The following is a 26,270-nucleotide window of genomic DNA, read 5'->3' as shown; positions in this document are numbered from 1 at the left end:
AGCAATAGACCTGTGTTCTATTTTCCCATTTATATTTACTTCTTGGAAAAGGTGAGCACCTAGGCCATAATCACTACTATCTGCCATAATGCAAAAAGGTAAACTTAAATCAGGACGGTACAAAATTTGACTGTTACATAACTGTGTTTTTATTTCTTCAAAAGCAGCTTCACATTCCTGATCCCAAACCCACATTGTGTTTTTCTTCAGCAATCTGTTAAGACTTGGAGCATTTAGAGCTTGGGTACTAATGAACTTTCTGTAGTAACCACACATCCCGAAAAATGACTTTAGTTGTTTCTTGGTTTTTGGAATTGGGAATTTTGCAATTGCCTCAAGTTTTTCAGGATCTGGCAAAATACCTTCCTCAGAAATACTGTGCCCCAGAAACTTCAATTTTTTCATACCAAACTTACATTTAGATAATTTAAGTGATATTCCTCCTTTCCTTAATCTATTGCAAACCTCCTTCAAAGTATTAACATGTTCTTCCCAAGTTTCTCCAGTGATCAAAATGTCATCTACATACACAGTTAACTTTGATAAAAGATCTTTTCCCAAAACAAAGTCAGGTGATCTAATGAATTCGGCTACTGAGACATTCAGCCCAAATGGTACCACACAATACTGGTAACATCTTCCCCCATACAAAAAGGCAGTATACTTTCTGGAATCATTTTCTAATTCTACTTGGTGAAATCCTGATGTGAGATCTAAACTGGTCATGTATTTCATTCTTTCAAATTTATGAAGTAATTTGTCTATATTCTCGGGATGATCGGTCTCTCTTTCCAGATACTTATTTAGGTGTCTTGAATCTAGTACAAGCCTGACACTGCCATCATGTTTTGCAACCACTACCAAAGGATTATTGTATTGGCTCTTACTTCTCTCAATGATGCCCCACTCTTCCATCTTTTGAAGTTCCTTTTCTACATCTTTTCTCTTTGCAATGGGTACACTATAAGGTTTTATAAAGAATGGCTCATGTGGTTTTAATCTGAGTTTACATTGATAATTCTTTACTCTGCCAGGTCTATCATCAATAACATCACAGTAATTCCACAATAATCTTTCTAACTCTACCTTCTGTTCTTGGTTCAAATTATCTGATTCCCGTAATTTTTCTTGAACTGTATCCCCATATTCTCCATCATCATAATCCTCAGTAATTTCCTCTACACAATAACCACTGTCTTTAGAAAATGTAACGTCCCTAATTTCAATTCCCTTATCAGCACAGTTTTGAACCGACATGTCAGTACTGGAACATACTCTCGTCTTAGGATCAATAAAGGTAAACAAACTCTTTTCCCAATCAAATGCTGCATTAGCTTTTAATATCCAGTCCATACCCAACAGTACATTCTCATTTAGGTCATTTATTACAAGACATTCTTGAGTAAACTGTACATCATTTATACTGAAGGACAACAACACCTGTCTATTAACAATTTTGCTCAGTTTGCCGGTAATGCCTCTAATTTTTATTCCAACAACTGGTAATTCAACAAAGTCAGGATCATGCTTAATTATATCTCTTAATTTGCTTGAAATGGCACTAATTGGACTCCCTGTGTCAATCAAACAATACCCTTCCCAACCTGCAGCTTTAATTTTTATGTATGGACTACCAATAGTGGTGTTTTCCCTTTCTTCCTGTTCTTCATACAAAAGATCTTCTGCTATCTCATCATACCTCTGTTCCATATTTAGGTTTTCTTTATTAGGCAATACTTTCTTCAAACTTCTAGGTCTACTGGAATTTACTGGAATGTCTGGATTACTATTTACCTCACACACATCCTGACTAGTACCCCGTTTGATGATTTCATTAGGCTCAAAAGCAGAAACTGGTTCACAAATTTCCCTTAATTTGATCTTAACATCATTGTCATCACTGTAATCTTTAAATTTGTCCCAAACAGATTTCAAAATAATCTCAGATGCATCAGCACAATCAACCCCCCTGTCTCCTGATGTATTACTAAGCTGAACTGGCACAATCTGATTCTCATGTGGAATGTAGTTAGAGTTCCTGGCACAACTATTCTCAACACTATTGCTTATAACATCCTCCTTAACTTCAACATAAACTATTCCATCCAATTCACCATCAAAATCTTCTAGTACATAATCACCATTAGCCTTAACATCAACATTATCATCATCATTGCCTGAGCTTACACTACAAACACTACTAGTATCACCAACATTACTCACAACACCATCTTCACCAACCACATCCACATGAATATCAGACTTTCCAGAAACTTCAGTACGAACATCATTATGACAACTTACATCTAAAACATCACCACACATAAGTTTGTACAATCCAAAATTATCAAAGTTATCCTTACCTTTCATTTCAGCATTAGGTGCTTCTTCTTGATTATATAAATTTGCAATTATATCATCTTCTAAGCCTACCTCATCAAAAGTAGCCTGGTTCCTATTACAGTTGTTTCTAGTATTTTCTCTGATGACATTCCAAAATTTCCTGTCAAATTTAATTTTTTCATTACCTCTATCTACAGATCGATCATAAGCATACTGTCTATACTGGTTAGGTCTTGATTATAGTGCTGTCTGTTCCGGGTGAAATTAACCTGATTTTGAAAATTCCTTGCCCCAAACTGACAGACTCCCAGTGGAGCATTTAGTCGTTTAAAGGCCTATGTCTGTCGTTTCCCTGCCTCGGGTTACCTTCTCTCATGTCATTACCCGAGAACCTGTTTCGATTTTCCCATTCTCTGTTTGAATTAAAGTGCTGATCATTCCTACCAAAATTTCTTCTGTCATTGCTATTATAATTATCCCTGTTGTTGTTAAAGTTTCTTCGTTCACTATTATTGTTATTATTTCCACAGTTCGGTTCCCACCCTTTGTGTGATGAACCTACAAAGTCGTTAAATCTGTTGTTTTGTTTAAAGGCTCTATCAAGTTTGTCCACATATTTCAAGAATTGTTCTATGGACTCATCTGGACCATATACTAAACCCCATTGTACTCTTTTCGGAAGTCTCCGTTTTAGTGCATCAATTTGAGTTAGCTCATCAAATGGCTTATCCAGATGCACTAATTTTTGCAACTGTTTCTCACAGTAGGCTTTCATTGATCCATCAGATTCTCTGTAACTAGGACCATTCAAGAATTCACTTTTGATTCGAGCTTGCTCAGTTTCAGACCAAAATTTGGTTAGAAAACATTTTTCGAAATCTTCAAAGGACATTTCCGCGGAACAATTCTGATTGGCCCACGAAAGCGCCTCACCATCAAGTAATTTCTTTACAAATTTTATCTTAACACTATCTGTCATGGACGTGAACTGCTCCTTGCAGAATTGCATGAAGTCTTTTGGGTGTATATTCTTGTCACCGGGATAAGTTTTAATGGGAAAATTTCCCCATACCCCATTACAACTATTACTAAAACCTTTTTGCAACATAGTTTCTTGTATTTCTACAAATTTTCTGTTTACAGTTTTTTCGACATTACCTACTCTACTACAAATTTCTGTGACCTTTTTGTCAGAATCAGATTTGAAAGATTCAATTTCGCTTTCAAAAAATCATTTTGTCTGGTCAAATTCATTTCTCAATTGAGAATTTTCCTCATTTACAAAATCAACAACTTTTTTAAGTTTTGACTGGTTATTTGAAATTTTGTTACTTAAATCAGTTTCAAGGACAGAAATTTTGCTCTCAACTGTGTCCACACGACAACTAAGTTCTTTTTGGTTTGACTCAAAAGTAATTCGCCATTCTTCGAGAACCTGATTAGTGTGAGCAATCTGTTCTGTATTTGAATTTATTTCTGATTTTAAATCACACACAGCCTTCGAAATCGACCTGTCCATCTGTTGTGTCTGTTCAATTTGTTGACGTAATTTGGCACAAGAATCGTCCATCTTCGAGTTTATGTTATCCAACTTCGAGTTTAACTCTGAAAACATTTGTTTTAACATTTCCAACATTCCTACACTGTCAGAAGCACTTTCCCTAATAGGTGTACTCGCTACACCGCTGTCAATACTGAAATCTGCGTTTTTTTCCATTATTTTAGGAAGCAGGTACTTATCTTAGTGTCCATCAGCGGTCGTTGGTGTCCGTGTTTTGCGAAATTTCTTCAATTCCAGGATGGTTTCGCTCGGTTGATTCACTCCTCTTCTTGTGACCCCAGAATCGACGTATTTACTTCTGAAGAATGACTGGTCCGTCATATATCCTCTTCTTCTCTTCTTGTGGTCCCAAAACAGACGTATTTTCTTCTTGTGATCCCAGAAGAGACGTATTTTATTTTGAAGAATCACTGGGTGGTCGTCATATCCTCTGCTTCCTCCACCAAATTATAACATCCCAGCTCCTCCACCAAATTATAACATTTCAGCTCCTCAACACCAAATTAAAACGTTGCATTAGGAGGTGCCTGCTTCGTGCAAAAGGTCTTGAGTTCATATTGATGACAACAAGTAATACTTCATTACAGACGTTTATTTACAAACAGAACTGACAGACTTCACAGACTCCACAACTGACTCTCCGAGCTAACCACACTGCATATCCGAACTGGCAACTGACAACTCCTAGGTGTATTAATATCTTTCCAAAGAATGAGAGTCTTTGACAATGTTTTGTTTACAATACGATAGCAATTCACGACTTAAAACTAAATTAGACATTACAGAATTTTAGTACAGATTAAAGTAAGTAAAAGGATCAGTACATATAAATTCTTACAAGCATAATTTCCAAATAGATTTTATAACATTTTTCTACCAGCTTCTGGATAACCTTCACCAGATTTGTACCGATGTTTCCAGAAATATCTTGACATTTGATTCTGGATATATTTCTTGAGTGATTTAGAACAACTATTTATATGTAAAATGATTTAAATCGTGTTTCAAAACGTAAATAAATCTTTTTAGCAATATTTCTTGATACAAATCGTCTTTCGAAATTAGTTTATGAAACAGTTTTCACAAGTTTTCGTATTTTTGCGATCATAATATAGAATTTCTCCATAGAAAGTTCCAGAAGTGTGCATTAAACGTTCATTTACAGACTTTCTCTTTAGCTGGTGAGTTTTTAAAAGTATCTCAAAACTGATAATTTATACAATTAATCAGAGCTACAGCAAACAGTGAGTCTTTCTTTTACAAAATGAAATATAATTACAAAATTGAATGAAAATAGGTTACTAACACTAATATATATTTACATTAATTCTATTTTTGTTCTTTCTGTGCAAAATGTCCTAATATTGACACAGTACAATATTTAAACATCACCAAAGTTTCCCTTTACATTTTGCATATCTGTATCGACATCCCCTAAAAGTCTACAGTATCGAATACTTCAATAAGTCCCAATATGTCCTGTAATGTTACAAGGTCATGCCATGCCTGTAAATTGTGAACCGTGCCATGGTGAATGTTTCGAGCAACTGTCAGTGTGAATGACAAGAGACAACTGTAGACCTGGTGTTTGACTGGGAAACTTGTTTCTATTGATCTGTGGTTTGATGCCAAAGATCCTGGGCCCACTGGAAATTATTGGGTCAACATGGAAACACACAGTAGTTTTCTGCTGAAACACTTGATCCACACCGGCATTGTACTGTCATTAGATCAGCCGTATACTGCTACCTATCCTGGTTTACATAATCAGCAAGCCTCCAAGCTCCACTTCTGTGATGAGGTGTGGATGTCTGACATCTTTCCTCCTGCTCCTGCTTTCACTGTCCTTCAACCTTTTGTCATATATGTTCAGCACAACATACAAGCAGCTAACCAGCTTCACCATTCCATAGATGCTCATTCCTCCATCCTGTGTCTGTCAAAGCCTCTTATGTCAGTGGATTTTTCCCTTTTTCCACCTGTATTGTTGCTAGAATGATTCACCTTTCATTGATGTTCCAGTTATAAAGTTTTCTTACAGCATCACCTACTCGCAACACCACTAGACAGTATTCAGTCATGCATTTTGCTGTGAACCTGTTTTGGCTCCATAAGAATTGTGGACTCATCTCAATATGTATTCATACAGATTTCTAGCGTACATTTTGCTGTGTAACTTTAATTGTAGTGCTGAAATAAACATTATAACGGCAACTAACCCCCTGTCCTACCTTTACATTTTACCATTTTCTGCTGCTGTTAACATTACTAGATATTCGTCTGACCAAAATCCGTACCTCTTTCCATTCACTCATTATTATTATTATTATTATTATTATTATTATGCCATCAGTCTTCTGACTGTTTTGATGTGGCCCACTGCGAATTACTATCCTATGCCAACTTCTTCATCTGAGAGCAGCTTTTGTACTCTGTGTTCTCATTTATTTGTTGCAAGTATTCCAATGTCTGTCTGTCTCGTTCAGTTTTTACCCTCTACAGCTCCTTCTACTACAGTGAAAGTTATTTCCTGATGTCTTAACACTTCCTGTCATCCTGTCCCTTCTTCTTGTCACTGTTTTCCATATCTTCCTTCTTTGGCAATTCTGTAGAAACCTGGAGCCCCATTTCTTATCTTGTCAGTCCACCCAATTTTCGACATCCTTCTGTAGCACCAGATCTCATATGCTTTAATTATCTTCTTTTCCAGTTTTTCTTACAGACTGTGATTCACTTACATACAGTGGTGTGCTCCAAATGTAAATCCTCAGAAATTTCTTCATGAAATGAATGCCGATGTTTGATACTAGTGGGCTTCTTTTGACCATGAATGTCTTCTTTGCGTGTGCTAATCTGCTTTTTCCATCCTACTAGCTTCATCTGTCATGTTATTTTGCTTCCAAGGTAGGAAAATTCCTTCACTTTGTCTTTCGTGGTCCCCAAATTTAGTGGTAATTTCCCATTGTTCTCATTTCTGCTACCTCTTATTACATCCATCTTTCTTCGGCTTACTCCTTATTCCATTCAGTATTTCCTGTAATCCCTCCTCACTCCCACTGAATACTGCAGTGTCATCAGTGGATCTTATTATTGATATTCTTTCACCCTGAATTTTAATCCCAGTCCTGAACCCTTCTTATACTTCTGTCATTGCTTCTTTGATGTAGAGAATGAGGAAAAGAAGAGAGTGGGAGACACACACATAGACATTGGAAGTGAGTATGAAGGCCTAACTACGAAGACAAACTGTGTAAAAGGATTTGGAATGTTCTATGTTAAGAGAGTGTGAATATGTTCAAATGCCAAAATTTTTGGTGAGGAAGGCAGAATGAGGATCGAGACAGTTGGTTTCTCACTTTTCTGTAAGAGTTTTTTTTAAAGAGAATTCTATTCACCTTTTTTGTGCTCTAACAGGAGGGTTTTTCCACTGGTACACTCATATGCTTCCTCCAACTCTTCATCTTGTGCTTGTGACTTTGGCATGTATGCTTGCACCTCTGTGGTGGGCATTAGTTTATTTGTTGATTCTGATGAGAACAATCCTATCACTGAAATATTCACAGCAACTCACTCTTGTCCTACCTTCGTATTCATAAAGTAATCTACTTGCCATTATACCATTTTCTGCTGCTGTTAACATTACTAGATATTCATCTGACCAAAATCCTTACCTCTTTCCATTCACACCCCTCCTCCCCGCACTATATTTAGATTGAGCCCGTCATTTCTCTTTTCTGATTTTCTAGCTTTCTAACATGGCCCCTAAACAGTCAGTTCATCAAGCATACGTGATCATAGTTACGTGGTCGCTTGCCAAAATATAGCGCCTGTTGGACACTGACATGAAGCTGTTCAATTGTGAACTGTTTTGTCTTCTATACAGTGGTTTCCACTGCCTTCTGCATTTTCACGCCATTGAGCACTGTTAATTCTTCAGATTTTTGTTCTTTGCGGATGGTGCTGTGGTGTTGGGGAGGGAGTCAAAGTTAAGTGGCTGTAGGAGGATACAAGATTACTTAAACAAAATTTCCAGTTGATACGATGAATGGCAGCTGGCTCTAAATGTAGAAAGATGTAATTTAATTTGGATGAGTAGGAAGTAGAAACTGGTAGTGTCTGATTCAGCATAAGTAGTGTCCTGCTGGACACAGTCATGTAGTTTAAATATCCAGGCCGTGGGTTGCAAAGTGATATGAAGGGGAACAATCATGTGAGGACTATAGTAGGGAAGGCAAATGGTTGACTTCAATTTATGGGGAGAATTTTAGGAATGTGTGGTTCACCTGTAAAATAGATTGCATATAGGACATTGGTACAACATGTTATTGAGTACTGCACGAGTGTTCAGGATCCGTGCCAGGTTGGATTGAAGGAAGACATCAAAGCGTTCAGAGGTGGGCTGCTAGATTTGTTACTGGTAGTTTCAAACAACTTCCAAGTATTGCAGAGATGCTTTGGGGACTCAAAGGGGAATCACTGGAGGGAAGAATATTTTTTTCCGGAATATTATTGAGGAAATTTAGACAGCTGGGATGTAAGCTGATTGATGAATGAATCTAATGCCTACAACATACATTTCACGCAAAGACCACAAAGATAAGCTACGAGAAATTAGGGCTCATATGGAGGCATATATATATATATATATATATATATATATATATATATATATATATATATATATATATATAATAGTCATTTTTCCTGTCACTCTAGCTGTGAGTGGAACAGGAAAGGAAATGACTAGTAGTGCAGTACCCTCCTTCACGCACTGTATGGTGGTGTGCAGAGAATTGTGTAGGTGTAGATAGCTTTTATTGTAAAAGTAATGACACCTCTAAAAGATTGCCTGCAGTAGGCTGAATGTAATTAGTTGCTGCTTCACATACCATCAATGTAAGCTTACCAGACAAAAAATTATTCGCCCCCCATTGTGGGTGTGGTGATGTCAGCACTTTGTGTGCTATTCCGACATCTCACACAGGTTTTCTGTGTAATTAAAGTCATATTATTTTGCAGGTGAGTCAAAATGTAATAGGGTGGAGAAGTGTTCAGAAAACCAGTCACATATTCATCCGGCATGATGAACTTTGCTGTTGTTGTCTCAGAAAGTAGATGTGAATGATGGCCTCGTGCACAGTGACTGACTCGAAATGTTCATTGTATACAGTTCCCATCTCATTGTTCTCTCACTGACGGGTTGGGATGGACCGTCATTCGTTGCTTGCAACAATACCTGTCGGGATGGGTAGCAACTTTGATTCACAGCCGTGCAACGCATATCTGGTTCCTTGGTCAGGATCTTTTTGCATCCACATTTCTGATGTGTTTCGTGGCCACGTGTGTTACACCACAGCTAAACACAACTGCTCCTTTTTGCCACTCTGTCACATCCTTACATTTTACCGTGTTTATATAAATCTCCACTCAAAACATAAATGTCTCAAGATTGCTACTGCCTTATGCTCAGTAGAGGTGGTGTGTGCATGGTTGAACACATGACTTGATTGCTGTGCCGTCTGTAAAGGCTTAACGATTCGTCTGTGTGTCTGCACTGGGGTGACCAATTTATTGTTCAGTGAACTTATTTATAACGTTGCTTATGGGAAAGAGTGACTTGTGATTCTGTGAGAGTTATTTGAATGTATATTTTTATTAACTTCTTTTCAGATGACAGTATGAATGTATTATATGCAGAAGGTTGTGGTGACGTCTTCAGATCCATGATAAACTGGATCGAATCAGATGATGAAGATCTGCAGATAACAGGTGTCCTTGCCATGGGGAACTTTGCACGAACAGGTATGTGTGCCTTTTGTTGTCCATGTATCCACAGTTTTGTATAATTTAAATTTATTTATTCACTGCACTGTCCGCTGTTGCAGTAAATTTGATCGAATTTGGCAGGTGGCACTATAGGTGAAAGTCGGTGCTGTAGGTCAGAAATCAAAGTAGTCCAGTACTCGGAAAATGATCATAAGAGAGTAGATACGGGGAAACTTGCTTCACTATGCTCAGTGAGGTCTTGGTGGAGGTGGTTTGCCATTGCTTTCCTCTGACATTTTATGAAGTGTCAAGTGTGTGTCTGTGTCGTGAGTGACTGTGACGAGAGCTTGTACAGTGTAGTGTTAGATTTATGATGTTATGGATGAAGTGGAGACAGAGCCCGAAACCCAGTGCCAGCACAATCTGCTCCTCACAAATGTGCTGAGAGAGCCCTGTCTGGTTGACAGGTCACCATTGACAATGTTCTGTGTCTCACTTCGTTATACACTGTGGAGAGGTTTTGAATTTAATCCAGCACATTGTCACAGTGAGTAGTGATCATGAACTTTATGCCACAGCCTCTCCTTCCATTCATTCACCACCATGATTAGAATATTCTTACCTCGGAGTAAAGTGCCACTATATAGGCATTTGTTAATAATCTTTGTTATGGAGGCAGGTTGCTCCTATAGGGATATGATTTGGTACTTTATTTTTATTGTGCCTCTGTGGTAAACCTATTGTAATTACATAATATTCTGACTTTTTGACTGTTCTCATTGTAATTTTAAATATACATTGTATTGGTGAAAGCTTTCAAACCTTCAGCCAGGTGCCACTGTTGAGAAACCACAATATTTTGATGACAGTCATACTGACAAGTAATATCCCTGAAGCCATAAACCACTTACGTTTATGAAATTCTTTTATTGATTTTTTCCAGTCTCGAATTGCATAGGGGTTTTGACTTGTTAGATATCACCACCAAATGATTTGAATCAAAGAACAATTGATCAGGCCACAAGAGATACTCACAATGTAATCATTGGTCTATTTGATTGTTCTTTGATTCATATCATTTGATAGCAACTATGTAACAAGTCAAACCAATTGTGTGATCCACGTCTTATGCAGAATGCAAAATATGAAGCTGTCTTCACACAGGACGTGTTACTTATTATGAAGTAGCCCAAACGTGGTTTCCATCATGGCTGGTGCACATTTTAGAAATGAGTTGGTGCATCACATGCAACTTCCTACTCATCATAGTTTACAATTGCAGCGTTCTCCAGTGGTTGTTGTTGGCTGTACCTGGCTCTAAAATCACACACTTTGTTTACAAAACTGAATGGGCATATAATTCCTACATCAGCTCCATTAAAATGGACATATACTCTCTTGTTCACACGTTAGACCTGTTATTCTGTCTGTGGTATGCATAAATTAAAACTTTAAACAATGGAAAATCCAGGATGGAATGATTACAGTATTGTATAATGAAAAGGATAGATTGCTAGTCACCATATAGTAGAGATATTGAGATGCAGACAGGTATAACAAAAAGACTGTTAGACAAGTAAGCTTCGAGCCAAAAAACCTTCTTAGGGTGTAGAAAAATTTCTGCTTCCAGTCACAATAAAAGATTATCTATTTGTCACATGACCAGTTTCAGGCTTGTACCTGTCCTCAGGTATGTACATGTTTACATTGCTGGAGATCACTGTACACACACACACACACACACACACACACACACACACACACACACACACAAAAATTATTTGCACTTAGTTGGACTTTTTGTTGTCATTTTCACATTCATATTTCAGTTTTATCAAGTTTAACTGCATATCTCACTATTGCGATGTGCACTCATGAAATACACTGTGTTTACATATAAACATGTAGGCTATGGTCAAAGAACTTAGACGTAGGAGGTGTATGAGCAACGTCTTGGTAATGGTGGTGTTCAGTCCAGAGACTGGTTTGATGCAGCTCTCCATACTACTGCGTCCTGTGCAAGCTTTATCTCAAAGTACCTACTGCAACATACATCCTTCTGAATCTGCTTAGTGTATTCATCTCTTGGTCTCCCTCTGACTTTTAGCCTCCACTCTGCCCTCCAGTACTAAATTGGTGATTCTTTGATACCTCACAACATGTCCTACCAGCCAATCCCTTCTTCTAGTCCAGTTGTGACAAAAATTTCTCTTCTCCCCAATTCTGTTCAGTACCACCTCATTCGTTATGTGATCTTTCCATCTGATCTTCAGCATTGTTTTGTAGCACCTCATTTCAAAACCTTCTATTCTCTTCTTGTTTAAGCTATTTATCGTCCATGTTTCACTTCCATACAGGCGTACACTCCATACAAATAGTTTCAGAAAAGACTTCGTGATCCTCAAATCTATACTCGATGTTAACAAACTTCTCCTCTTCAGAAATGCTTTGCTTGCCATTGCAAGTCTACATTTTATATCCTCTCTCCTTCGACCATCATCAGTTATTTTGCTCCTCAAATAGCAAAACTCATCTACTACTTTAAGTGTCTCATTTCCTGACCTGATTCCCTCAGCATCGCCTGATTTAATTTGACTCCATACCACTCTCCTCATTTTGCTTTTGTTGATGTTCATCTTATACCTATTTCGAGACAAAGCAGTTGTCAGCAGCTCATTTGTACAGTGAATTGGCATCATTTAGTTTCAGTAAGCTGGATGCAGAGGAATTATGGGTAAAGTTTATACAGACTGTAAATTGTGGTTTGGAGAATTATGTGCGTAGTAAGTGGATTAAGGACGGAAAAGACCCACCGTGGTTTAATAACAAGATTTGGAAAATTCTGAGGAAGCAGGGGCTGTTGCACTCTCAGTTCAAACGAGAATGCACAAATGATGACAAGCAAAGGTTAGTGGAAATTGGTGTGTCTGTGATACGATCTGTGTGTGAAGCACAACTAGTACCACTCTCACACCTTAGCAAAACATCTGGCAGAGTATGTGAGAAAATTCTAGTCCTATGTGAAGTTGCTAAGTGAGTCCAAGACTTCCATTCAATAACTTGTTCATCAGTCTGATGTGGCAGCTGAAGATATCAAAATGATAGCCAAAGTTTTAAATTTCACGTTCAAGAAATCATTCATGCACGAGTATTGTACAAACATACTGCCGTTTGACCATAAAACAGACTCCCGTGTGGACGACATAGTAATAAGCATCCCTGGCATAGAGAAACATATGAAGGAGTTGACAACAAATAAGTTACCAGGTTTGAATGGAATCCCAATTCGGTTTTTCAAAGAGTACTCTATGGCATTGCCCCCCATTTATCACAAATCTTTCAGCCAGAGCAAAGTGCTGGAGAAAGGTGCAGGTGATTCGTCTGTATATGATGGGTGAAAGAACAGACTCACAAAATTACAGACTAACATCCATAGCATCGGTTTGCTTCAAAATCCTTGAACATATTTTCAGTTTGAATGTAACAACTTTTTTTTAGGCGAAGAAGACTATGCCCACGAATCATTGTGATTTTAGAAAGGATCACTTGTGCCAAGCTAAGCTGTCTGTCTTCTCACATGGTGTAATGTGGAACTGTGGATGGAGGGCAACTGGCAGATTGCATATTTGCAGATATCCAGAAAGCATTTGACATGGTGCCCCACTGCAGGCTGTTAAAGAAGATGTGAGCTCAAAGACTTCTTAATTGATAGAACCCAGTATATTTTCCTCAATGTTGAGTGTTAGTCAGGGGCAAGGGTATTGTTAGGAGTGCTCCAGGAAAGTGTGATAGGACTGATGTTATTCTCTATATACCTAAATGATTTTTTCAGACAGGGTGGGCAGCAATCTACAGTTATTTGCTGGTGGTGCTGTGTTGTACAGTAAGGTGTCAAGTTGAGTGACTGTAGGAGGATACAAAATGACTTTGACAAAATTTCTAGTTGGTGTGGTGAATGGCAGCTAGAGCTAAATGTATAAAATGTAAGTTAATGTGGATCAGTAGGAAAACAAGCCCTTAATGTTTGGAAGAAGCATTTTTCGCGTCCTGCTTGACACAGTCACATCATTCAAATACCTGGGTGCAACATTGCAAAGCAATATGAAACAGAACAAGCATGTGATGATTGTGGTAGGAAAGGCAAATTGTTGACTTCAGTTTATTGAGAGAATTCTAGGGAAGTGTGGTTCATTTGTAAAGGAGACCACAAATAGGATACTAGTGTGACATATTCTTGAGTGTTCATGATCCATACCAGGAAGGCATCAAAGCAATTCAGAGGTGGGCTGCTAGATTTGTTACTGGTAAATTCGAATAACATGCAGGTCTTACGAAGATGCTTGAGGAACTCAAGTGGGAATCTCTGGAGGGAAGACGACATTCTTTTCGTGGAAAATTTTGAGAAAATGTGGAAAACTGGCATTTGAAGCTGATTGCAGAATGGTTCTGTTCCTGCAACATACATTGCCTCTAGGGGACCACAAAGATAAGACACGAGAAATTAGGACTTGTATGGAAGCATGCAGACAGTTGTTTTTCCCTTGTTCTATTTTTGAGTGGAACTGGAAAGCAAATGACTATTAGTGGTATCCTCCACCATCCGCTGTAAGGTGGACTGCGAAATATCAATGATATACATATAAAATCTATTCCCTGTCTTAACGTCTGCATAGAATTATGGGATGGTGTTGCAGATATACATCTTAACAAAGTGTTGTTGCTATGAAAAAGAGCAAAAATATAATACATGGAGTAGGCTCTAGAGAATCTTTTTGTGAAGTGTTCATACAGCACAAATGTGCACTCAATCTACTCCTTATACTTCAATCAGTTAATTACATTCTTTGTCTGCCAGAAAACTAAAGTAAATGTTGTGATATACATGACCACAACACCAGATCCAAATGCACCTACTCTAGACAAACAACAAAAAAATGATGGACTGAAACCTGTACAGGAATGGGCTGATATGGCATAAAAAGGTGCAAGATTCCCTGAAAATTAGTAACCATATGCTTTTCACATCAAAACTATATTTTGTAAGTTAAACATATGTTGTTTCAAGTGTCTTTATAAATAAATAAAATGATTTTGTAATAATTAGGATTTATGGTACATGGTAAACTAATGATCATTGTAATACTAATGTGTGTAAAGAATTTACTGAATTTTGATTGCTATGTTTGATTGTTATAATTATTGCATGTAACAGCTAGGATCCTCATGTGTCATGTTTGCAAAAAGTAATCATATTCATGAAGCCATGCAAGATATGTAACTAAATAAATAATAAGTTAAGTTGCAGACAGGCACAACTAAAAGACACTACACATTAGCTTTTGACCACACCCTTGTACACACACACACACACACACACACACACACACACACACACACACACCTCTTTAACTCAGACTGGAATTCAACTGTCACATAGAACAGAAGCAGAAATCTTGTAGGGGAGGGATGGGGATGGGGAAGGGGAAGGGATAGCTGTGCACGGGTGGGGTAAGAGCTGTCTGGCAATGTGTGCAGGGACTACCATATCTAAGCCACACATTTTTTCCAGTTTTTTGGATCCATTAAACTGTCTGTGGCTTACAGTTGAGTGCAAAGCAAATGGAAGTTCTGAAAATGGCATTAGAAGCTGCTGTAACCAACTTCTGTCATCGATTAGAAGCAGAACCACACAGGCGGGCTTTGCAGGTGCAGAGATAAATACTGACGTCAAAACTTCTGTGCTAGTAAAAATAAAGACTAGTCTTCTAGCTCGCCCCTCCCTCCCCCCCTCCCTTTCAGTATTTCTCTTCTTCAAAAGTAACAACCTTCAAAATATTTGTAGCAATAAAATTAAATTTCTTTCCATAAATACCCACAGTGCCTAAGACTTCAGGATTCTTGTACGAGTTGGTAAGTTGCGGCTCATTCTGATTTTATGTTTTATTTCGTCAAATTTTGTGAAGTGCTGATGTTAGTAAATTGTTATGAAGTGCTTTCATTATAATGCTAAATTTAAGAAGGAAGTTTTTTTATTATTGTTTGTATTCCAGCCTGGAGTTTCCATTGTTTAAATAAATAAATGTCTTACTCCTACCTTTTGTCTTAGACAAACATTGCATCCAGATGGTTGAAGCTGGCGTTGGCAAGAAGCTCCTGGCTCTACTGAAAAGAAACAATACTCCTGATGGTGATATCAGACTGCAGCATGCACTTCTCAGTGCACTCAGGTAAAGCTTTGTTTATTTATTACTGAAACGGAATAATACTAAATGCCCTTTTTGTGGATTTGTGGCTACAAGTAAAAATAATTGCAAATGTTTCTTCCAGTGGTGTGTCATTTCATTTCTTTTAGTAATCGCAATATATTTCAAGGAATAAACAGAAATACTTTGTCATGAATGTAAATTACCACTTAGTAAAATAAGTCTGAGCCAACCACTCACCTATAATGAATTAATGTTCAGTGCATAGAAACACATAACAGAAAACAGCATTCACATTAGTTTCCTAGCACTAGCTCTTTTTATAGCAACAGTACACACTTTCACATACGCATACACACAGATACCCAAACACACACTACTGTGGCCATGACAAGATGTCTTGCCGGTGCATCCCTTATATAATGTATTGCTTTATCTGTTATTTTCCATTATTATTATAATTTACCACTGTGTTAAATAAACTTCATACTTCCCTTGCAGCAGTTGCCAAGTGGTGAATTCTTATGTTGCAGGAACTTGGTGATTCCAGCCCAGAATAAAGCAGCAGTGCTGTCGGATGGTCTTGTTGACGCTGTGATACCTATGCTTGAGATCCCAACGTTCCCTGTTGTTTTCAAACTGTTAGGTACTTTACGAATGGTTGTCGACGGTCAAGGTTAGTGTCGGTCTGTCTGTGCAGTTGTTGGGTAAAAAGTAAATTCTGTGTTAGTGGATGCGTGGTATTATGTAAAAAAGGCAGACAATAAAGAAAAGGTAGTAATGAGGTAGGTTGGCAAACAGCAAATTTAACAGGATTAAAGATAACAGCAGCATTTTATTAGAACACTTTTAACATTTGAAATCTTGAGGCTTATAATAACACACAGATCATCTGTAAACAGAGGGTGAGGATGTTAAAAAAATGGAAATGAGTTATGTGATGTAGTCAAAGCCACATTTTTCTTTAATATTTCTTCAGTTTTAGTTTATTATCCCAATTATTTTACTGCATCACAGATTTCTCTATTGTATTTTCCTTGTAAATCTGGAAGAAAGGGTGTGTGGTTTCGGAGGTCTTAAGTACTCTATTTCAAGCCTATGAGCCCTAGCACACTCAGTAATTTTTTTGTAGTTATTATAGGTTTCAGTTTTTCCTCTTATATACAACTCATTGTCATTAATTTAAAAAAGTTCTTTTCAAAAAGAAATGTGGCTGTGTTTTGCATTCTTGGAGCCACTCAGCTGAATTTAAACACTTCAAGACGTTGAATAGGCACTACCCAATGATGCACTTATCTTTTCTGTTGAAAAACTGAAGTCTGTTGTTTTTCATGGGCCCATATGTGCTAGAATCCATTTTGTTTCTGGGGTAGCTATAGTGTTTTGAATACTTTTGCAAAATTTTAGATAAAGGCAAGTTTAATTATTTTGCTTAAATTTATTTATTCATGTCAGAGGCATTTACGATGTATAAAATAATATACAATATTTGTGTGTGTGTGTGTGTGTGTGTGTGTGTGTATTTACAAGACAATTATTTACTCTTTTGTCACTCAGAAGTTAGTGACCTCTATTGCATTTGGTGTTGCGTGTAGCAAGTCTGTTGTGCATGTTGCTGGACATTGGGTACACTGGAGCTGGTGGAAGGTTGTCTGCATTGCTCCACACTCGCAGAGTGGCGGCTCCTTTAGGAAACCCCATTTAGTCAAATTGCTCTTGCATTTTGTGACACCCGAGCGTAGTCTGTTGAGGGAACTCCTTGTACTCCAATTATCTGTGTAGCTAGATGGTAGTCTTTTGCTCGGTGTAATCCATCCTACAATACTGGTAAGCATTGCACACCATAGTTCAATTCGGCATTGCTGTGGTGCCCCAATTAGAACCTCGGTAGAGCTGAGGAAGCTCTTTCTGGATTTTAGTCGTGGGTTTGTTGGTTGATAACCATATGGGGGGTGACCTTCAGAAGTTTCTGATTTTTTTCTTCTCACTTTTTGCTGCTACCTCTCGGTGGATGCCGAGGGGTGCAATTCCCGTGAGGCTGTACAGTTTATCCAGAGGAGTAGACTTCAGGCATCCAGTGAAGATACGACAAGGGTCATGAGTGACATCTACTGTTTTGGCATGGCAAGAATTGAACCACACTGGGCTTGACGTATTCTCTGGCAGAGTAACACAGTGCAAGGGAAGAGGTTCTCATAGTATTGGCATGTGATCCCCATGTTGTGCCTGTTAGGTTTCTGATGATATTGTTCCTGGATGCCACTTTTTGCTTGGCATTTAGGCAGTGCCTCCTATATGTTTATGCACTGTCAAGGGTGACCCCTAGGTATTTTGGATTGTACAGTGTTCTAGTGATGTTTCTTCCCAGGTGATTTTTGAGGGCTGTAGCTGCCTGCCGGTTTTTAAGATGGAAAGCGCAAGTCTGTGTTTTTCCAGGATTTGGTCTCGACTGGTTTTCCCTGTTGTAAGCTGACAGTTCTCTCAATGCTTAGGACAGATTCTCTTAAACAGTTTCAAAGCAGTGGGCTTGGGCAGTGATAGCACAATCATCTGCATAGATGAAGCTCTGTGTTTGTTTAAGTAGTGGTTGATCATTTGTGTTGATGTTAAACAAAGCTGGAGCAAGCACACTTCCCGGCGGTAATCTGTATTCCTGTGATCTCCATCTGCTTCTTTTGCCCTGGAATTCAACGAAAAATCTTATATTTTCAAGGAGATTCCTTATGAAACAGGTTAGCTGGTAGTCTCTAGTGGCATTGTACAGCTTCATAAGAAGTTTTCTATGATTAACTGTGTCATAAGCTGCTGTTAGATCTATAAATACAGCTCCTGTGATCTCTTTCCTTTCAAAACCATCTTCGATGTGCTGTGTTAGTTTCAACATTTGAGATGTGCAGCTCTTTCTCTGTCTGAATCCAGCCTGCTGTGGAATGTATGTTGTCTCTAGCTTCTCAGTTAGTTGGTGTAGGATGAGTCTTTCAAGAAGTTTATACAGATGACATAGGAGAGATATAGGGCGGTAGCTTTTAGGATCATTTTGGTCATTGCCTGGCTTGCGGATAGCTATAACCTTCGGCTTTCCTCCAAAGTTTAGGAATCTTGCAGGATTGGACACAGTTGTTCATTAGGTCTCTCAGACATACTTTTGTTATCGTCCCAAAGTTCTGTATCTGCTCAACCCTTATATCATCAAGGTCTGCTGCTTTCCCATTTTTGCATTTACTCAGAGAGAGTTCCACCTTAGCCTGGGTAAATGGTTGAAGCAGAGTATCTGTTTCTTGGTCAGGTCGTATCTCACATGTCTTCTTACCAGGCCTGGTTAAAGGAGGTGGTTTCCCATTTTGTATGAGCTGGTGTGCAATCAGCTCGGCTTGGACATTTGCATGCATAATCGCTTGGTCATTATTCAAGCGTTTCAGAGGCCTCCAGGCCTCGTGACTACCTTTACTAGTATCACAGTCTTCCGCCAGTTTCTCCCACTGTGTTGTCTTTGCCTCGGAGATTGAGGAGAGGGCAGATCTAGCTATTTGTATAATACTCCTTGAGCAATGTAGCTGTTTCTGAAGCTACGTCCTGCAGGTAGTTTGTCTTGCAGCCTCTGGGATACATGCTCACGAGCATTATTTAACAAGCTCAACAGAGTGTTCATACTCTTCAGGCACAGGCTTAATTGTATGAACTTTATTGTCCAGCATTTTAGAAAATTTCAGCCAATCTGCCTTCTTGAAGTTATGCCTTCATCTAAAACCAATTTCTGGGGGTCTTATTATGGAAGAAGTCAGCACATTATTGGTCCATGTTGTGTGTTAGGTATGGCATGACACACTGATTTGCGGCACTGTTGCGCTGCATCTTCACTCACAAATAAGAGGTCAGGGTTGACCCTCGTTGCCACCTTCCACTGCTGATGGAGGTAGTTTACTATCATGAATGAGGGAGAGGGAGTTAGTTTAAGCCCAGGATATAAAGGCTTCACCATTTTCATCTTCTTAAGTGTATCCCCAAGCATGGCTGTGGCAATTAGAATTCCATATTACCACGGATACCTTCTGTGAATCAAAGTTTCTAGGAGGAACAGAGGAGAATTTTTTGGAAGGAGGCTTGTCCACTGATGTGATCACATAGTTGCTGAATTCCTAGGTGATGATCTCGTTGTTATTGTCATGTGTATAATAGGCACTCAAGACTTGGATTCCTGGCTTGACGAAAGTAGCACTTCCATATTTAGCATGAGGTATTTCTGCAGCTAGCTGTAAACTGGGTATTTTCTGTCATCTTTGCTGGGTATCTGTGAGTTTCTTGTTTGCACAGTACATCACACTTCTGTTCATGAAATAGCTGCTGCTTAGGTTGCGACATGCCTTCAATATTTACTGAAATAACTGTCAGAACAGGTTCTAAAAAGAACAGCTTATTTAAACGTATGTTGTTTGAACTCATAAGTGCTTGCATAAATTGATAAGTTATACTTCTGATAAAGGACTTAGCCCGATAGCTATTAATACCTGGCAATCTTCTTTGAGTTTGCCCGTCTGCCACACAATGCCTCCCTTTCATATTGTTAAAAGTTTGTCTACTTAATGTACCATTTGATAATAAGATGCCCAAAATTGCATGAGCTCTCACAAACTGTCAGGTTGATTGTACTCGGACATGCCAGATATAAACAATGACAATGAGATAACAACTATGGCAAAACACAGCTGAAATGGACAAAGAATTATTGCCTTTTAGTGACTAATTAATTCTACCCAGTCTAAATTTTTTATTACTAACAAATTTTTGCCTTTGTAATCCCATATTTACATATTGCTGAGGTATCATATACTTCTACTGTCTGTGTTTTAAATGCCCTGCAGTTCATTGCTTTCATATTTTTTCTTTCTGCTTGAAGAAGAAGAAGATAGTAACAGAATTGTATTGCTCTATTCTGAAATGAGGATCAAAGACAAGTATTGGCTGAAAATATTTTCAGTATATTAAAAATATTAATTTTGGAAAGAAAAAAGAAAGGGAGATAGAGCTCAAGGTTGGATTGGATGAGACTGGCAAGGACTATGTAACATGTTGAAAAGCTCAGCAACTGTGGAAATGTAAAGTTACACCTCTTTGATGTTGAACAAAAATTGTCTCTGTTGCTGTGTAGATGTATTACTCCATAATAGCTGTAGGAGCAGGTATTGTTTATGTGATGAGGAAATGAATCCTGCCCCACATGTATCTAAATTTTTCAAACCCAATTTAATCATATTACCTACCTGTACAAAGATTGTCTGAAAGTAATGTCCCACATTTTTTACTCATTTGACAACAATGTTACAAATGCAAAATGTTAGGTACAAATTCTTTGAAGTTCTCAGAGTGTGTGCGAAATTTCTGTTCCCGCTGACAGATAGTGCAGTTCTGGCAATGTTGCAAAGTGGTGTCCATAAGTGATGTACATTACAAGCAGTGTGTAGGCATTGCATTCCTTGCTGTGGAGAAAGACACTGTAGTACAGTTGCTCGATGGACACAGAGCTTGAGGCCAACAGAAGGTGGTCTGGTGGACCTTTATGATTTGCAGCAAGCAGGGAGATCATGTGTGGCTGTCACACCTGTCCTGCTGCAGTATACTTAAGTTCTCATTTGCATCAGCTGATGTGTTAAGACGTGGTGGTGGTGGTGGTGGTGGTGGTGGTGGTGGTGTTGCTTCTGCTGTCAGTTGCCAAAGGAACTGAGAGTGTGATTATCTGCATTCTCAGGTACTCGGCAATGTGTTTTGTGATGGAACACAAATTTGACAGAAAAGAACCATTTGTTGTTGCAAGTTTTGAAGCTGAGGACATGCCTTCTTATTCCGGTTTGTGACAGGTGATGGAACTTGGATTCACCATTTTGAGCTCAAAACAAGAAGACAGGGGTTTGAATGGCATCGTCCTCACTCTTCACAGGAGGAAAAAAAAAAATCAAAGTGAGTGCTTCTGCTGATGGCATCACAATGACTGTGTTTTAAGACTTTGAGGATGTGGTACTCATTGATGCAATGCCAAGGAGCAGTAACATTAATTCGGAGGCACATGTGAATGCATTAACCACACTCGAGAAGTGTTTTCAGCAGCTTCCACACCATAATGGTCCAGGATATGCTTTGATTCGACACAATAATGCTAGACATCACACAGGTTTGAGACTTTCTGAACACATTGTGAAGCAAGATTGGACAGTGTTACCCGATCCATCCTACAGCCCTGACATAGCTCATTCTGGAATCCCCTTGTCTGGGCCATTTTGAGGATGATGGCAAAGCGCTTCACACAGTTAGGAATGTCTTCCTGAGCAGAACAAGAACAAGAACTGGAACTGAAAGACCATAAAGACCTTTGTGTCTCTGTGGAAGGAGATTACATGGAAAAATCAGGTGTGTGGATAGAACATCATTCTTTTATGTATGTAATTTTCATTGTGTGAAATAAATAACAGCCAAAGGAAAAAGAAGGTAAGGTATTATTTTCTGGGCAATCCTTGCAATAAAATGGTGTTATGTCCTTGGTTAAGGACTGCCCTCCTGAAGTTCTGAGCTCTTCAGTTGTTTCTGGAAGTTCCTGCAGCATATGTTTCAAGATCTTGCAAATGGATAATGACTTTTATATGAATTTATGGTTACTCATACTACTGAGATTTTCAGTTTTTGTTTTCTCCTCAAAAAGAGTGAATAGATGCTCATCGGAACACCGCAGTATCTCAACACTGCCACGTGGCTGGAAACCCAAAATCTTTGCATAAATTTACAGAGTATCCATGAAATATCTGTACTAATACATGCAAAGAATATGTTCTAATATTCATATCCTGCCTGTATGCAGAGAGTAGTGAATGCTTCTCTTCACTTTGCTGTGTACTGTTTAGTTAGTTAGTTAGTTAGTTACATATTCTGTCAACCTAATTGTGACACACACACACACACACACACACACACACACACACACACACACAAAAGTTTATGTTTCAGTTTGATTTTACTGATGGTGATCATGGTCACTAATCTGCCGTATCAAAATTAAATCTCAATCTGTCATGTAATGCTAGGTTGCACTCACTGCACTGAATTTACATAATTTAATTTGAGCAATATTTATGAAAAATGTTGTCTTACATGACTGATGAAATTTTTTGGAACAGTGAACCAGGCCTCAAATTTCCTTTGCAGTAGCAGCAGCTTGTGAACTGGGTGGACAACCGGAGCTCGTTAGGAGACTAGTTTCTTGGTGTGCAACAGAGGACCACCCTGGTGTTCAGGGTGAAGCCAACAGGCTTCTTGCTTGGCTTATTAAAAATAGCAGGTAAGTAAATCACTTGTGGAGATACCACAGCACTTTATGCTAAGGAGCAACAAAAACGATAACTGCAGGGGAGACCTCTGTTGTCAGAAATCGCAAGTCTTACAGCTTGTTCCCACACATTTTGAGCCAAACTTTGACAGTGAACAGTAATGTGCAAAATGCTGTCCGATGTAAGGATAGGCTGTGCATAATGAATCACAAAGTGGTCGCTGGATAAAAAAATTGATCAAAATTGGCTAATAGCACATTGCAATAAAGATTTTACATCTATAAATTGACAGTGTCTTCTTTTAAAGCATTTGTTATGATTGTGGAACAACACATGAAGAAAATGCCTGAAAATATTGCAATGAAAAAGCAGCCAAAGCTCCATTCTTGAGTCTTTCCAAGTTTAATGTATTGTTGTTTGAATTTCTACTTATAAAGTAATTTCATTGTTGATTATGTGAGCATTTAAGAATTCAATAGCACTGCTTGTTTGTCATAACCTTGGTACAAATCATAAAATAATGAGTCGTCTGCTGTGCTATCTGCAACTGAAGTCGACAAATGTGTATGTGTAGATGCACAACAGCTGTTCGGTCGTGTAGTGATAATGTGTTAAGGGAAGAGACGAAAGGGGAAAAATCTGTAAAGCAAGAAAAGAGAGGGAGTAGCGTTTGCAAATTTAGAGAAAAAGAAGAAATCAGAAACATAACATTTGCTGTAGTTTATTGTTTTTAACAGTTCTGTTCATGAAGATATGAGCGTATCTGGCAGTTCAGAGTCTGAGCAGTCATTAGAAGCAACGGGAGTGTCTTCTACAGAATTTTCTCTGATTCCTTCGTTTAGCATGGCTTACACACTCAACCCAGTCTTCAATATGTACAGTACCAATGAGTCATTGAAGTAAATTCTGCATGTCTATAATTCTGGCCATGGAGTTTCTGAATGTGACTCTTTTGCATTTCACTTAGTCTCATATATATTGTCTATTAGTTTTTACTGGCAGAGGTAGAGGGGAGGCTTTGCAACATAATGGCCCATTTCTGCTGCTTTGCAATTAAATTCGAACTAGTTATAAGGATGCTTACTGTGCCTGACTACTTCCTATGTCACTACTTTTGTACAGCAAGCCCAAATTACAGTAGCCTTTTAAGAAATTTTACTAAATTGAGTTATTCTTCTTTCTAGCCACTGCACTATTTCTTTCTTCTGTGTATTGTAATTAGAAGTTGTCTCTTTTTATTATTATTATTATTATTATTATTATTATTATTATTATTATTATTTTAAATGATGGTGTGCATTATCGATGACCCTTCTCTGAACCATATTAAATTAAGCACATCACTATTCATCTGCTCATGATAATAATTAAATTTGTTGGGTGTAAATATTACCTTTGCATGTTTTGATGACTCTGCAGGATAATAGTAAGCAAACATTACCATACAGCAAACACACAAGCAGTTGATTGATTGCAACAAAGCGGTACCCACATCTGACAGCAGCATGTATGAAGCACATTTTTGTCAAGTAAAGCATCCATATACAGAAATGACACTGTGGCAACAGTGTGCATTCGATTGTGGATCTAGCTGGACTGAGTGAAAGTCTTATTATTGGCAGCTATAGTGGAAGGAAAAGTGAGGGGTTGAGAGGACTGACATTACTCTCTCAGCCATCATTTACCCCATTCCCTAGTTTGTGTTCGATGAGAGTGTCAAATGCATAAATTAGTCACATATTTTTAAAAGGGCATCAGTCTGTAATTTGGCGTTTGCTACTGCTTCAGATATTACATTTGGAACTGCACAAACTGATATTAAAAATGAGTTACCAAGCCCTCAGTGAAGATTCTACAGGATTTTGAAAAACAATGTTATTTTTGTAGAGGCATTAGTGACTTGTGTCCTTTTAAAAGCAAACAGGCATAAGTTGTAACTCATGCCCCCATTGACAATAATGCGTAGGTAGATGCACTGATGATTCTGCATGCCATTTAATATTTTCTACTTTCTAGATAGTGTTACCAGTAGTGTCCTCAAGAAAAATAATATGCTGCAACTGTTGTACAGTGTTATCCATGCCATTAAAAGTGCATTGCATTATAGGTTGGCAGTAGTGTTTTCTGGTTATTTGTAATATGATGAGTGCTTTTTAGAGCATACAAAAGTAATACTCCAAATTTTGTCTGTTCTTGGAGAACTTCTCGGCTCAGAATAAAAAGAGTGTACTCAACTGGTTCTGGGAGATTGAACAAATTCGCCAGTGAGAGGGCACACACATTTTACACTCTGATAGGGATTTTGGCATTGTGGAAACAGGATAGATTTAAGGAAACAGGATGGATTTTTTATGGTGCATGACACTGCAGGGATGATTCTTACGGGTTCAAAACCAAGTAAATTTCTCATGAGAGAGATTGCTGCTAATGAAATAGAAGACTTCGTCATGGTGGCAGCCGCACTACAAGAAGACCAAAATTTTTGAAGAAACTTGGCAGGCAAGGGTAGGTGATATTTTCTATCAGAACTTTTTCACATTCTGTATTTGATAATACAAGGAAAGGTTGTATTACAACTTGTAAAATGGTCAAGGATTGATCAGTCCCACTTTATGTGCAGGTCTCTGAATATGATGCTTTGACTCTGCCAGAAAAGCTAGCTTATACATCAGAAAAGGTTCAAATTAAGTCAAATATAGCGAAGGATGAACACCTATCATTCTGTGAGGAAATTCTGAAGTTGTTTATGAGGAATGACAAGCGAGACAACTAGTGAATGAAGAGTCAAACACTGGTTATTGTTGTTCAATGAGGCATTAGTATTGCGTACAGTTGAGATGATGATAATGTGAAAAAAGTAGTGTGTGATTTCATTATCTTATTATATCTGGATATTTTTTTAAGGTATCAGTTTCCAGGTTTAATAATTACAGGGTTTACTTGCCACGGGACAACTAGGAAATCCAGGAAAAACCTGGGAATTTTTTCATCCGGGAAAAATATGGCAAAACCTGAAGGATTTTTTAGAATTCTGGGACTTTTTCATTGTTTTAGTTCTCTGTTACATTTTTTGTAATTTGTCTGGTA

The 26,270-nt window shown here is 38.1% G+C and overlaps 1 protein-coding gene across 1 annotated transcript in view; it reads left to right on the top strand.

The window, feature by feature from the left end:
- Window positions 1-26,270, top strand: part of LOC126284028 (GTPase-GDP dissociation stimulator vimar) — a 109,881-nt gene that overhangs the window by 63,776 nt on the left and 19,835 nt on the right. Inside the window, exons 8-11 of the mRNA XM_049982581.1 lie at window positions 9,575-9,706; window positions 15,777-15,897; window positions 16,407-16,549; window positions 23,062-23,194. Of these exons, the coding sequence (XP_049838538.1) occupies window positions 9,575-9,706; window positions 15,777-15,897; window positions 16,407-16,549; window positions 23,062-23,194 (529 nt within the window). The remainder of the gene's footprint in view (window positions 1-9,574; window positions 9,707-15,776; window positions 15,898-16,406; window positions 16,550-23,061; window positions 23,195-26,270) is intronic.

This window comes from Schistocerca gregaria, chromosome 8, assembly GCF_023897955.1.
Source record: "Schistocerca gregaria isolate iqSchGreg1 chromosome 8, iqSchGreg1.2, whole genome shotgun sequence".
NCBI classification, from domain to species: domain Eukaryota; kingdom Metazoa; phylum Arthropoda; class Insecta; order Orthoptera; family Acrididae; genus Schistocerca; species Schistocerca gregaria.
The sequence above is the reverse complement of the archived record's forward strand: the minus strand, read 5'-3'. Positions and strand labels throughout refer to the sequence as shown.